General features: G+C 46.3%; 1 protein-coding gene across 3 annotated transcripts in view; it reads right to left on the bottom strand.

The window, feature by feature from the left end:
- RCOR3 (REST corepressor 3) overlaps positions 1-14768 on the bottom strand; it is a 34584-nt gene that overhangs the window by 15159 nt on the left and 4657 nt on the right. For all 3 annotated transcript variants that reach the window (XM_026695802.2, XM_026695803.2, XM_087932978.1), the window contains exon 3: positions 3209-3286. In XM_026695802.2, coding sequence (XP_026551587.1) covers positions 3209-3286 — 78 coding nt within the window. The remainder of the gene's footprint in view (positions 1-3208; positions 3287-14768) is intronic.

Here is a 14768-nt window from a genome sequence, read left to right as displayed (position 1 = left end):
TCGCCCTACCATTCGGTCTGGCTTCGGCCCCTAGGACTTTTACCAAGGTTCTCGCGGCTTTGGCTGCCTCACTCAGGATCAAATCTATTTGCTTACAATGTTATCTGGATGATATTTTAATTTTGTCATCTTCCAGACATCAAGCAAAATTGGATACCAAGATTACTCTGGAGACCCTTCAGGGTCATGGCTTTTCCATAAATTGGGATAAAAGCCATTTGATCCCCTCAACTAGGTTAGTTCATTTAGGGGCAGTGATAGATACCATGGAGGGCAAGGTCTTTCTCTCTCAGGACAGGTTAAACAGTATCCAGTCTTTGGCCAGAGAGATCAGCCTTAAAGAGAGTTTCCCTGGCAGTGCTGTCTCAACTGTTAGGGAAACTGATTTCTTGTATTTCCATTGTGCCTCGGGCTCGATTCCATTCTAGAGAGCTGTAATGGTTCCTGCTACCTTTCCAGCAATCCGGAAGAGCCACTTCCAACGTCCGGATAAAGGTACCACACAATGTTCTCCGATCGCTCCGCTGGTGGTCGGAAAAAACGATAAACAAGGGGTGTCCTTTCAAGGAATCTTACAGGACAACGATCACAACCCATGCCAGCCTGATAGGATGGGGAGCTCACTTCCAATCCCACACTGCGCAGGGAATTTGAACTATTTCCGAACAATCACAAAGCATCAACCTGTTGGAGCTGCGAGCAGTTCATCTGGCGTTACGCAGTTTTATACCTTTTCCAATCATGCCATGTTCTGGTCTTGACAGACAATATCACAACCAAGGCCCATGTAAACAGACAGGGGGGTACCCACTCCAAACTTCTGATGCTGGAGACGGCCAAGTTGTTCAAGTGGGCCGAGGCCAATCTGTTTTCGCTCAAGGCAGAACACATAGCAGGGGCCTTAAACACACAAGCGGACTGGCTCAGCAGGGCCACGATAGATCAGGCAGAGTGGCGCCTACACCCATCTGTCTTCCAGGAAGCAGTGCGGAGGTTTGGGCAACCGGTGAGCGATCTATTTGCTTCTCCTCTCAACGCCCAATTGCCCCAGTATATTTCAAGGTACTCGACTCAGGGGGCGGAGGCCGTCAATGCCCTGCAATGTCAGCGGCCTCCCGGACTTCCATATGTGTTTCCTCCGCTCCCGGAAATACCCATGTTGATCCAGAAGTTATTGGAGGAACGAGCGGAATTGATATTGGTCACCCCTTACTGGCCCAGGCGAACGTGGTTCGCAGATTTACAGGACCTGTCGGGAGAACAACCTTGGAAAATTCCACCATCGAAGGTTTCCCTCTCCCAAGGGCCGATACTTCACCCGAACCCAATGGCTCAGTCTAGCCATATGGAGGTTGAGCAGAGCCATTTAAGGGCCCAACAGATTTCAGAGGATGCTATTGCCACCAGTCAAGCACCCAGACGGTCCTCAACAAATTGTACATATGAGGCCATGTGGTCCGCCTTCTGTCGCTGGTGCCAGGGGTCTAAGATTGACCCAACTGCCCCATCAATAGGACAATTATTGGACTTTTTACAGGAAGGGTTGACCAAGGGCCTATCTCCAAATACTTTACGCAGACAGGTGGCGGCTTTAGCCTTGGTGATAGCCTGAGGTGACCGCCGTTCCATAGCGCACCATCCACATGTCCGCAGCTTTCTTAAGGGTGCTGCAAACTTACGACCTCCTGTAATTCATCGCTATCCCACCTGGGACCTCAACAAGGTGTTAACCGCACTTACAACTGGCCCGTTCGAGCCTTTAAGAACCGCTAGTCTTAAATTCCTGACATATAAGGTGGCCTTCCTAATTGCAATCACATCAGCAAGGAGGATTTCCGAATTGGTGGCACTGTCAATGAGAAACGACCTGTGCGCATTTCATGCGGACAGAGTGATTCTCCAATTGGATCCATCGTTCACTCCTAAACTAAATTCAGCCTTCTACAGAGCGCAGGAGTTGGTGCTTCCAAATTTTTGTCCGAAACCATCTCATAGACTGGAGCATCAATGGCATCGACTTGACGTTCGAAGGGCCTTAAGCATCTATCTAGACCGCGCAGCGGCATTTCAAAAATCTGAGGCTCTATTCCTATCCTTCAACCCATCCACTTTAGGGCAAAAGGTGTTGTCAACGACCATCGGTAGATGGTTGAGAGCCGCCATAGCTAAAAGTTACGAATGCCAGTCCATCTCAGTTCCTAAAGGCATTACAGCTCACTCAACAAGGTGTGGCAACAACAGCAGCATGGGCCACACGGGCTTCCATAGATGAGATTTGCAGAGCGGCAACTTGGGCTTCACCATCTCCCTTTGTCAGAAATTATAAAATTGATGTCTATGCCTCAACGGACGCTTCATTTGGCAGAAGAGTCCTGCAGAGGGTCCATAGAGTTTAGGAGTGGATTTCGATCCAAACGGCATCCCTCCCTAAGGACAGGCCAAGCTTTGGTATGTCCCACTTCTGGATGCTCTGAACAGCTCATGGGAGAAAGGGCGTTGGTACTTACCTGATATGCCCGTTCTCTGTGAGCTGTGAAGAGCATCCAGCCCCACCCATTTCTTTCTGTCTGGTGGGGTTCCGTTCCAGTCAGGGATCTAGATTAGGTGATGAGTCCTGGACTTTGGCACTCAGTCTTCGCAAAACTGGGGGACGCTGAGGAGGTGTCCCGTGGAGGAGGAGGAGCGTCCCAGAGTTTTAAGCCCAGCCTTTCCAGAAGAGACTGAAGCACCTCCACTTCTGGATGCTCTTCACAGCTCACAGAGAACGGGCGTATCAGGTAAGTACCAATGCCCTTGGATAATTTTTGGTGGACAGGTCAATTATATTCTGAAAATTTAACTTATTAATTGCACTGAGGTCAAAACACAAAATAGTAGTAGCACTCAAGATGTACCTTTTAAAAAATATTTTAACATTAAAAAAACTGATGTTCTTTTTAGCAAGTGATGCTCTGCACATTATAAAATTCCAAGTAGCATTTTCAAATAGAAATCAATACAATATCCACAAAGAGGCAATTTGATTGTTGACTGATTATATGTGTATGTGTATGTATGTATATATAAACTATGTTTGTATCACCTGCGTATCAATTTTGCATTAATTTGTGCAATGAAATGTTTTATAAGTTGTGACTTATAATCTGTGATATAATCCTTATACATATTAATTCCCAGGATTCTATTTAATGCAGTTTATCAAACTTACATTTGGCATCAGAAATACTATGATAAGGAGACCACACAAGCATTCCTCCATTGTCTTTATCTGTGTATTTTGTAGCTCCTGAAAGACAAGTAATATATTGAGTACTTCAAAGAACAGTTAATCAGATAATAAAAGCATTAAAATTTATTAAGTTAAAGGAAGTATAATCTAACATTTTATTGCTAATATGCAATTAGACAAAACTATCCTGTATTTTTCATCTTGTAAGTAATGAAACAGAAACAATGGAAACTTGTTCAAGTAGCATAGGCTGGAATTCACTCCAATGAGAACTTTGCTTTCAGCAGTAACCAATCTTGATACAACTACAATAATTTCATATGCTGAGCATTTAGAATAATAAATTTAGTTCTTATCCTTATTAGGAAAAAGTTACCTTAAGGTAAAGCTCTTAACACCATGTCAGGGAAGGTATAGCTAATGTGCATGGGAGATAGCTATTATCATCTATCTTTGCAAAATAATTAACAAGAGAGGTGAAAGAAAACAAATAAATCTGAAATACAAACTGAACCTCTTACTTATTGTCCTATGAGGTTGTGGAATATATTGCATTATTTACATTTATAAGAAACTGCTTCTCAAACTATTGTTGTAGCATGTAGCACCTTCTAGATCAGCGGTCGCCAGCCGGTGGGCCGCAGCCCACTGGTGGGCCGTGGAGAATTTTTGCTGGGCTGCAGAAGAAATGGTCCCCCAAAGCAATTAATCTGGGCCACGCAGTTCTCTCACCTCCCGGCTCTTCTAGGGACCCGGAAGTCAGGTCCCTGAGATGCATGCATCAACCAGCTCCCACACGCGGCGGTGGTGGCAGCAACAACAGTCCCCACCCCCAGCGCCCACTGTTAGTTCTCCCTGTTAAGATCTCTAGCTTTGAATTGCTTCCTCCTCTCTTTCCTTCCCCCTCTCCCCCACGTGCAGGCAGGAAAGGAAAGGGAGACAGAGTGCAGCTCTCCGCTTTTCCAGCCCTCGCTGCATCTCCCAACATTGAAGCCTCGGAGACACAGGCAAAACCGTCGCAGCGGTAGCATCCTGAGTTGCCTTAGCATGCTCAGCTAGTTAAGAATCGCCCTACCCAGAGAAGGAGGAGCTGGAGGAGGAGGAGGCAGTAGTGGAGAAGCAAGCAACTCAGGGCGCTACCACTGTGGCGGCTTTGCCTGCGTTTCCGAGACTTTGATGTTGGGAGAGGCAGCAAGGGCTGGAAAAGCGGAGAGCTGCGCACAGCTCCGTCTCCCTTTCCTTTCCTACCTGCACATGGGCGCGGGGGGGTGGAAAGAGAGCTGGGAGCAATTCAAAGCTAGAGAACGAATGGGGAGAGCTGACAGCGGGCGCTGTGGGAGGGGACTGTTGTTGCCGCCATTGCATGTGGGAGCGTACATCTCAGGGACCTGAGCCAGGAGGCGCAGGAACTGCAAATGGGAGCGTTTGGTGTTTTTTAAGATCTCCTGGAACGCGGTAGATTGGCGTTTTGTAGGTCTCGGTGAAAGAGTTGAATTTTATTTCACCTCCTTTCCTCCCCTGGTAATGCGAGAGATGCTCTCTCTCTCCCCCGCCTCCCCCTCCCCCAAATAATCACTGGCTGTGGCTGGGTTTGGCAGTGAAGTGCTAAAGTGAGCGAAGTGCCCCCAGGGACACCTTTCCTTGCCTGTCTCCAGGTGAGGCTGGAAGAGCCACCTCCCTCCCCCAGCTTTTCCTTGGCTGCAGATCTGAGCTCTCTCAATCCTCCACCTGGCATCTGAAAGGCTCTTCTGTCTCTTTGGAAGGTACAGGTGGGGGGAAGCTTCCAGCCTGGAACCTTTTATTTTGTTATCATTAAGCATTTACATTTTTGTTATAATTAAATGTGTGTGTGTGTGTGTGTGTAATTTTTTTATATTTTTATATTAAATTTAATATAATTATTAAATTTATATTTAATATACATTTTTTATATTAAATATATTAGCTTTTTAAAAAAAATCGTATTAGTGGTACCCGGGATTTAAAAGTATGAATTTGATGGTCCCTGGGATCCAAAAGGTTGGCGACCCCTGTTCTAGATTATCTTTAAAATCTATAAGCATCACCTCTGGTTACTACTTGGATAGGAAACCACCAGAAAAACCACCCAGGGCTTTACACTAGATTGGAAAGTCAAAAATATCCCAGAAAATGGCAACAGCAAATCACTTCTCTACTGATATCAAGAAAACAATAAGAACGTTATGAAGTCACCAGGAATCAATGCTAATTCACATCACTAAATGCTATGAAAAATGTCCTGAAAAAACTTCGCTTAAAGCAAAATTTTCCAACTCTTTTAAGACTATTCAACCCCCCTGAAGAACTGCTATTGGTTTTCCACATCATTAATAGAAATGCTGTGAAGGGTTAGAGCTGAAGATTACCACTAACTCCAAATTTATCCTATTATGAGGTGAAAAGAAAATTGTCCAACTGGGAATAGGAAGCTTTGGGACCACACTCATGGGAGAAGGAATTTTTTTTTGGTCACTCATATTATTCACTAAATAAATGTTCTCACACCAGGTAACTGGCAAAAGCAGAGACTGGGCAAAGAAAATGATCTAACCGATGGGCATACTTAGGTTCCCACTACTAAATAGTGCCATCTTGTGGGACTAAGCAGGCATGCCTTATCACACATCTCAGATTCAGAAGACCTTGACCCTCTGAAAGGCTGTGAGGAACTAGGGAGTTAGGGCTAGGTCATTAGGGTTATGTTAGTGGAGTTCAAGCTCAACGTACATTTGTCTATTTTTGTGCAATCATAATGCCTCAGGTTTTCTTTGCTTTGGATTTATTATAGTTTTATACAGATTTTCTATTGTTTGCTGTCCAGAGTTACGTATTTAAGGTATTTTTTAAAAAATGACAGAAGAAATTACAACTGTTCCTGATCAAGTAGTCCCTTATAGGGGGAAAAGGGGTAGATTTGCACATTGTTTATCCAAGTTCATGATTATGCATTAAATTTGTCTGTTTCTCCTATATGCATGATTAAAATGCTGACTATAGTTCATTTAGGCATGATACATAAATATTGGACTGTTGCATCATTAAACTAGAAACCTGATAATCAAGCCAAAGAAAGTTAAGAAAAATGATTCTATGGTTTAATGAAACCAAATGAAATCATAGCCCTGTGTTCCTACATCATGCCACCTAGGGCAAAAATACCAGAGATAGCTTATTTGCCATACTCACTCAGGGAAAGGACTAGCAGTCATTGCACCAAGACAAATTCCTTGTGTATCCAATCACAAGGCCAATAAAAAATTCTATTCTATTCTATTCTTAATAATAAATCTATATAAGCATAATGTGGAAATGTGACTAGAAGAAAAGCTGAAAAAGTCTCCCAAGGCAGAAGAGACAGATGAAAAAACAGCAAAAACAAACTTATCATGCCTAAGACAGGATATGTAGTCAACAAAATATGGGCAATAGATTGTCAACCTCAGCCTCAGTGGCATGCACCTAATCTAATAGGGGTGGAATGCAGTCAGCAATAAAAGTCCAAGCATTTGGGATGTTATACTGTATAAACATGAGTATTATTAGGTAACCAAAGATGAAATCTGCTTCCATCGCAAGTGCAGATATCACGGATTGTGAGAACAGTGATTAATCTTTTCCCACTGGAGCACAAATCGATATATATATAAAAGCGAAATACCACTCATGCATCATCACAAAATCTCCAGAAGCGTAAAGCCTACAAACTTGAAATTTGGCACGTATGTTCCTCTTGGCTTCTAGGTGCTCACTAAGAAAGGATTTTTCGAAATGACCATCAAAGCATTAGTATTTTGTATATTATTATTAACACGCGTTGATGCTAAGGAGTTTTCCATAGAGCTGTCTCGAGTGTCCAGGTTGGGAGGAGCTCCAGTCTCGGCTCTCACAGGCTGAGCTTGAGATTGAGGCACGCCTCTCACCATCACGTGGTCCTCCGGGCGCGCCCCAGTTTTTTGCTCAGCCTCGTGGCAGTCAGGCTGGTTTTCCTTTTGCTCCTGGTCGTTCTAGCACCTCGTGTTTTCTTTTTTTTGATCAACTTGGACTCTCAGACAGCGCAGGAAACTGAGGTTTGAGCTCCCTAGGGAGCCTTTTTCTTCTAAGGGGAATTGTTTCACTATCCTTTAAGGGAGAATCCAGCGCTTCGAGCGCTGCCCCCTCCGATTGCCGCCTTTTCGCTCCGTGCGAAGCTGCATCGTTTCTTTCCTGCCTGGTTTTGTTCTTTCGCCGTTTCCCCCACGAACGCCATCTAACCCAGGAGATGCTTCCCTGCCTCTCCCAGGTACTTCTTTGTGGCCTCCGGGCCTTTTTAACTTCTCCTGGGTGATAGCCGCCGCTGGGATTGCCTCGTCATTGCGCCTCCATTTTGGGCTCCCTGTGGCGTCAGCCATCTTGGGAGTGGCAGGAGTCGCCGCCATCTTGTGTGTGGCCGCATGGCCGGGCGCCATTTTTCAGAGGCCTATAACAGGGTTTTTCTTAATGTTTTATAGGCAGACTCCGGACTGCCTATATCCTTGCCTGTTTGCGCTTAGTTTCTATCAGGCTAACCAGGGTTAGTTGGCTCTGTAGCCCTTCCCCCAGCAGGCGAGTTAGCAGCTCTGCCATCCCCTTCCCGGTCCGTCCGGCAGGGGTAGCTGCCTGGCGTTCAACTTTTGGCTAATTGGCTTCTGGGCTAGGCCTGCTGTGCAACAGCCTCCTATTTTAAATACAAAAAAAATTTTTGATCAAAGGGGGTGCAACGTGCGCTAGGATCCTCTACGTAGGCCGCATCCAAACGTGCAACTGTCCGAGGACCCGTGATGGCACTTTACTTTAAAATTTTTGGTTGGTAGCCCCAGGGACGCCTGCCACTGCTCGAGGCCTACCTGCAGGCCGCATTGTGTTTGATTCCTGGGCAGATCCTTGGAATGTCCAAATCCCTGCTGGTACCTTGCAATCCTGCCTTGGTACTCCTCTAGATATAGGAGTCTACTGGCTACTCAGTCTCTCCCCAGCAAGGGAGGTAGCAGCTCCGCCATCCCCTTCCCCGGTCCGCCCAGCAGGGGCGGTTTTTTAGCGCCCATCTTTGGCAATTGGCTTCTGGGCTAGGCCCTACTTCTCAACAACGTGCAAAGCACCTCTGTTGCCCTTGACCTAGGGGGTGCAAAACGCAGTACTGGGTTTCCGGCCCCTGCTTAGGCTGTGTCCAGCCTTGTTAATCACCTCACGTTAATCAAGAACGTTTCCTCCTTTCTCCTCTCCAGATGGCAGACGACAATGCATCTCGTGGCACTTCCTGAAGGCCAAGGCTGAGTCTCACCACCTGCGCAAACAAGCACAGGAAACATCCAAAGCCTCTCAAAGGGATGCCCTTAGGCGACACAGGGCCCTTGAAAAGGAGATTGACAGACGCTCTAAGGAGTCAAGCTCTGTGCCTCTGGACCCTTCCAATCCCACTCCCTCTACCTCCACCCATCCTCCCTCCTCCCCTGCTTCTGCCTCTTCATCGCAGCCTGGACAGGCCCCTGAGGCCACCTTCCCCCCCGCTACTGCAGGTCTGTGCCCGGAGGAGCCTCACCCACCCCCACGGTGGAAATCCCGAAAATCTCAAACAAGCGATGGAGCTGGCCATCCGGCACGGGATAGCACAACAGTTTCAGCAGCTGACCGGTCTGGCCCCTAGGCCTGAGGCCCCGAGGCTCAAGGATCAGCAACTTCGCATGGTCAGGTAGCTCTCCACGGGACTTGACCCTGCCCTTGGAGATGGAGGAGATGGAGGCCCAGGAACTCGGGGACCCTACCCTCTTTGGGGACGAGGAGGATCTCGAATTGGGGTCTGTCCTAGACAGTGAACTCCTCTCGGGAGCAGGCCCCCAGAAGGGGACATGTCGGAGGACGAGGGCCTCTCTCCAGGCCAGCCCGCGTTTCTGGGGCTGTTTAAACCACATCTATTTAGGTCCCTCCTGTTCAAGGCCAGGAATACCTCGGGCCTAAACCCTCCCCCCACCCAACCCAGCGGCATCGGGGTTCCTCCCGACTCCATTTTCTCCCAGCCTGTGGTGGAAACCGAAGTGATTCCTGTCCCACCCATATTCTCTGACATGGTCTCAAGGCAGCTAGCCTCCTCGGGGCCTCCTCCCACTCCCAACGCCCAGGACAAGCGGTTTTTCAATCTTGAACCGCAGTTGTCTACCTTGCTCGATCCCCCTGTGGACGAGCCCGTGGTAGGTCTGGCCTCCCGCTCAACTCCCAGCGAGTCCTCGAAGCTCTCCAGCCCGAGGACAAACGAGCTGAACTGGCCCTGCGCCGCGCTCATCTCTGGGCGGTCAGGGCCTCCACGGCCGCGTCTTTTTTCACCAGAACCTCCATCAAGTGGCTCCAGCAGCTCAAGCAGCACGTCCCCGCAGCTAATCTCAGAGCGCACCAGGATATTGCCAAGATCCTGGCCGCGCCGAAGTTCTCTGCAGACGCCACCTTCCAGGCTGCAAAATTCTCCACCAGGGCCATCTCGTCCCAGGTCACTACCCGTCGCCTTCTCTGGCTCCGCCACTGGCAGGCGGACGTAAAAAACAAGGCTAAGCTAGCATCAGCCCCCATCTCTGGGGGAAGCTATTTGGACCGGTTCTCGACCCATTCCTGGCCGAGACCCGCAACAAGCGCAAATATCTCCCTTCTCTTGCTAGGAGGTCTGATTTCAGAGGTTCCTCTCCCTCTTCTCGCCAAGGTTCTTCCCGCTCTTCCACCTTCCCCAGGTACTACCAATCATCTCCCTACAGGCCTCCCGACCGATCGGAACCAGACAGGTCCGGAGGCACCTCGTCCAGGAAGCCCTCCCGGGATCCGGGAGAGGTTCGTTCCGTCGCTCCCGATAATGAAGTTGCCCCCAGGTGGCTGCCCCCAAAAAAAAAAAGAAAGAAAGAAAGAAAGAAAGAAAGAAACAAGTATAAAACGAGGAGAAGAAGAGCGAGAAAGCCAATCCTCTTCAGGCTTCTCGCCTAGTCTGGCTCCACTCTGACACTTAACTCCTGCAAAATCTCTTTCTCTTCAGCCTTGCCCAAACCGTTGGGGAAGCCTAATCCTCATATCTGCCTTACCTCTCCATACCAAGACTCCCGGTAGACCATACGGCTCCCGGACGCAGGCTCATAGTCTGGAGCACCCTTGTCCTCCTCACCTTGCCCCAGGGCATCTGGCCGGCAACACATTTATCCCCACCCCATGTTAGCTGGGGTTCCTTCTCTGGGCCCCGGCCCACAGCCTCATAATCCAGATACACGGACCCCTTGCCCTGGTCCTCACTACTACCCTTAGTTCCCTCTGGGGCGGTCCTCGGTCAGTTGGCTCTTGAGCAGGGCCGACCGCCTCGCTCTGGGCGGAACCAAACTTGGTCCCCACTAGCACAGGTCACAGTTTGGGAACTCCTTACGCCTCCCCTCCATCACTCTGACCTGGAGTTCTCTCAGGGGGTTCCCAACAGGGTCTATCCCATAACACCCTAGGGCATCCCATCGCCACCCTCGCAACGGTGACCCTCCGGTTATTGAGGGCGCCTCCCTCACTCTGGCTAGGTCTTCTCAGGGGAACTTCCATCCTCGCCTCTGCCCGGGCTCCTCGTGCACCGGGTCCCTAACAAGGTTTTGGCCGCTCTACCTAGTCTCCTTGCCCCACGGTCTCAGTAAGCATCCGTGGCATCCCCGGCAGGGCTACCTTTAGACAGCCCCGTCTCCTTCATCAGGCCCCCTCGTTGAGGCATTCCAACCTCCGAGGGGTTCTCCTGTTGGGCGTGCCCTCCAGCGGGTCATCAGGGTTCCAGGAGAGGTCCCATTCCAGACGGGAGCCCGCCCGCAGGACTAGCCAAGCTTTGGTATGTCCCAACCTGGACACTCGAGACAGCTCTATGGAAAAGGGGCGTTGGTTCTTACCTGATACGCTTCTTTTCGTAGAGCTGTTGAGAGTGTCCAGCCCCACCCGTAGGCCGTCTAGTGGGAAACCCTGCTGTTAGACCGAGCAAACTAATATTTTTTTCCTGAGTAAGATGAGAACAGGACCTTCCTTCTCGTCTTCGCAAAACTGGGGCGCGCCCGGAGGACCACGTGATGGTGAGAGGCGTGCCTCAATCTCAAGCTCAGCCTGTGAGAGCCGAGACTGGAGCTCCTCCCAACCTGGACACTCTCAACAGCTCTACGAAAAGAAGCGTATCAGGTAAGAACCAACGCCCCTTCTACTCCTCCCCACCTCAAAAGAAACCTGTTCCAAATGCAAACACAAGCAGAGGAGTTTCAGTTTCACAGCAGCAACCAGCTTTAGTACAGAACAGTTGAGCTAAGCCATGCCCAGGCTCCTTGCTCACACAGCAAATACTGCTTCAGTTTCCAAACAGCCCTCAATTCTCTCACATACTGACAGGACGCTAGCCAGATGAACACTGATGGATGCTGGTAGGCAGAAGCACACTTCCCCCCTTATTTTCCTCCCCCAAAACTAAGCCCAATCACATAGTTTCATAGCGAAGCACGGGTATAGAGATAATATCTCATATATGCGTTGCTGGATATAGAAGGAATCACATTCAGAGGAGATCAATTGAAATCAGAAGGATGTGGCATGACTTGTTGATTTAAATGAATCTATTTTAGTATAATTAACTTTGAAACCAACTTGTAGCAAAGAGCCTAAGAATGTTTTCAAAACAAGGAAATAATCACAAGCACTAATATCTTCAAACTGAGATAAAATCTAGAACCACCATAACTACAGAAAACATGAAACATTTATTAAAATTGTAATTAATTTTTTTTATTAGCTGCCCAATTATTAATTTGAGGTGGCAGCCATATAAATTGCAATAAATAAATGTATTGTACTATAATAATATACATTTATTTATACATTTAATAATGACTAAATAGTTGGTATACAACAGAAATCTAAGTGTGACACAATATCATTTCTGCAGAGGCATCTAAAAATTACCATACTTGGCAAGACAGTAAATAAAATGGTCACAAGATCAATGAAGAAAACCAGGACACAAATCCTTCCACAATCCTTGGAATACAAGCATTTGTTCAGTAACTGTTCAAACTTATGATGGCACTGAATGAATGGTACCTATGATGGATCCTTGTAGTTCCAGCTGTTGAAATGTCATGTTCACAATTTCTAACATTTCCAGCTGGCTTCCCACAAGCAAAATGAATGGGAATACTGTCAGGAAGTTGGAAATCGCAGTCATGAGTGGTCCTTGCTTACTGGCAGCCACCATAGCTAAACAGTGTGGTCATGTGAAATTGCCCTTTTGACCATGTCACTTAGTGACACAAATTCTAGTTCCAACTGCTGATGTAGCCCAAGGACTACTTACCTGTATTCTAGTGAGGAATTAAAATAATATCCTTGAAGATAATTACTAAAAGAGAAGACATGATAAAGCACCCAGCTGGGTTCTCGGCATTGGCAAATTATAGCCATTACAAAAAGAGGGTAACAAATAAAAATAAAATTTGGTCTTAATAGAAGGAAAATTATTCTATAACATTATGAAACCACCACCCTGCAGAATTATTATACTTTTATTTTTATTATAAAAACTTTAATATCAGTATTAAAAATTCAAGAACATTTTATACGATACTAAAAATTATGTAAGGTAATGTTGGAGATAAAATATTGCATAGGATTAATCTAGGAATACATTTCCAGAAATTTCAAAGCAACAACTTTTCCTCCAATTTGAGGAAAAAATAGTTTGGAAGAATTCTTTAGTTATAAAGTTACTCTTTGCAAAATAGGTAGAATATTCTTAGTAAATAAAACTAAAAAAAATGAATCATGCAGTAATTATATATTTATTGATTTAATATACCTTTACATTTTTAAAATTTTTGTTACAACTTAAACTAGCAGTTCTAGGAATTTAGCATATTTTATTATTGCAAGTTGCAGAAAAAAGACACCAACTGAAAACAAGGAATTGAAACACTAAAAGAAAAATGTTATATACTGTGGACTTTGTTTCCTATTATAACACTGATACAAAAAGTATTTCTTTCAAAGGCAAAACAAGCTAAGAAAAGAGGGAATATTTGCTGTATAAAGTGATAGCTAATCATTCCAGTTTTTCTGAATCTAAACGAGCAGTGGCCCACTGGTGGGCCATGAGAAAATTTTGGCGGTCCGCAGAGAAATCTCAACCCAAGAGCACCCCCCCAAAGCAATTAATCCAGGCTGTGCAGAAACACAAGGCTGCATCGCCCACATAGCCCACAGGAACCCTCCCCGCCCACTCACTCCTTACCCGGCAAATGTGCCTGCTAAATTGCTATTTTTCCTTTTTCTGACCATCATCTTTTCTGCTGTGCCGGGAGATTTAGATTAGCTAGGAAGCAGGAAATGGTTAGGGTTACGGTTTAAGCAAAGCTGAATCTCCCTTAGGACTGAAGATTCTATTATTCAGTGCAGACTCATGGCAAGCAAATTTGAGAGACTGAGCTAGCTGATGATCACGAAATGATTCTGTGAGCAACTTAATCTGCCTGTCTGTCTGCTTTGCCTGATTTTGGGTAAAAGTTGCTTTTTTATTAAAAATTCAATATTTATATAAATATTTATAATATTTACATACAAGCCATCCTCAGCCAGTCACATGACCACCAAGCCACACCCAATGGTGGGATTCAAATTTTTTTTTTTTACTACCGGTTCTGTGGGTGTGGCTTGGTAGGCGTAGTAGGGGAAGGATACTGTAAAATCTCCAGTCAGAGGTGGTATTTGCCGGTTCTCTGAACTACTCAAAATTTCCACTACCGGTTCTCCAGAACTGGTCAGAACCTACTGAATAGCACCTCTGGCCACACCCACAAGTTACATCACGCACACAGAACCAGTTAGTGGTCCCTGGGATTTAAAATTATGAGTTTGGTGGTCCCTGAAGTTCAAAAGGTTGGCAACACCTGATCTAAACTACTACCAGCAATTTGACTTCTGAGCCTTTTAAAAAATTTTAGAATGTCATATAAATGTATTTTGTCTCGAATGAACTTCACTCTCCTTTCATGGTTTGTTAATTTGTTAATTATGTTATTAATAAATATGTTAAGCAATGTTAATACTATATTTGTTGATTTGATATATTTCCAAGCACAATACATTTTTATCTTAATTTGAAAAGTACCTTTTAGGAAACATTTTATTAATGATCTTTCCATTTCTTCAACTATTTCAGAAAACACCCCCCCACACACAAACAACAGTGTAAAAAGTAGTTGTAGTAGCAGCAACAGCAGCAGTGAAAGAAGAGAAAAGTTAATTTTCTACATTTTCTGGGTTCTATCCAGGATTTTCCTTTCACTTAGCTCAGTGGTGGTGAACCTACGGTACGCATACCACTGGTGGAAAGCAGAGCCCTCTCTGTGGACACGCGCACCATTGCCCCAGCTCAGCTTCACTGGCCAGCCAGCTGGCTTTCGGGTCTCTGCCACACATGGGTGAGGGGGGCACTTGTGTGGCACACATGCACGAGGGGCATGCACACATGCAAGGG

This window comes from Pseudonaja textilis, chromosome 1 (assembly GCF_049901715.1).
Source record: "Pseudonaja textilis isolate UNSWEBS1 chromosome 1, rPseTex1.2, whole genome shotgun sequence".
In the NCBI taxonomy this organism is placed as follows: Eukaryota; Metazoa; Chordata; class Lepidosauria; order Squamata; family Elapidae; genus Pseudonaja; species Pseudonaja textilis.
Note: the sequence above shows the minus strand (reverse complement) of the source record. Positions and strands in the feature narration are given on the sequence as shown.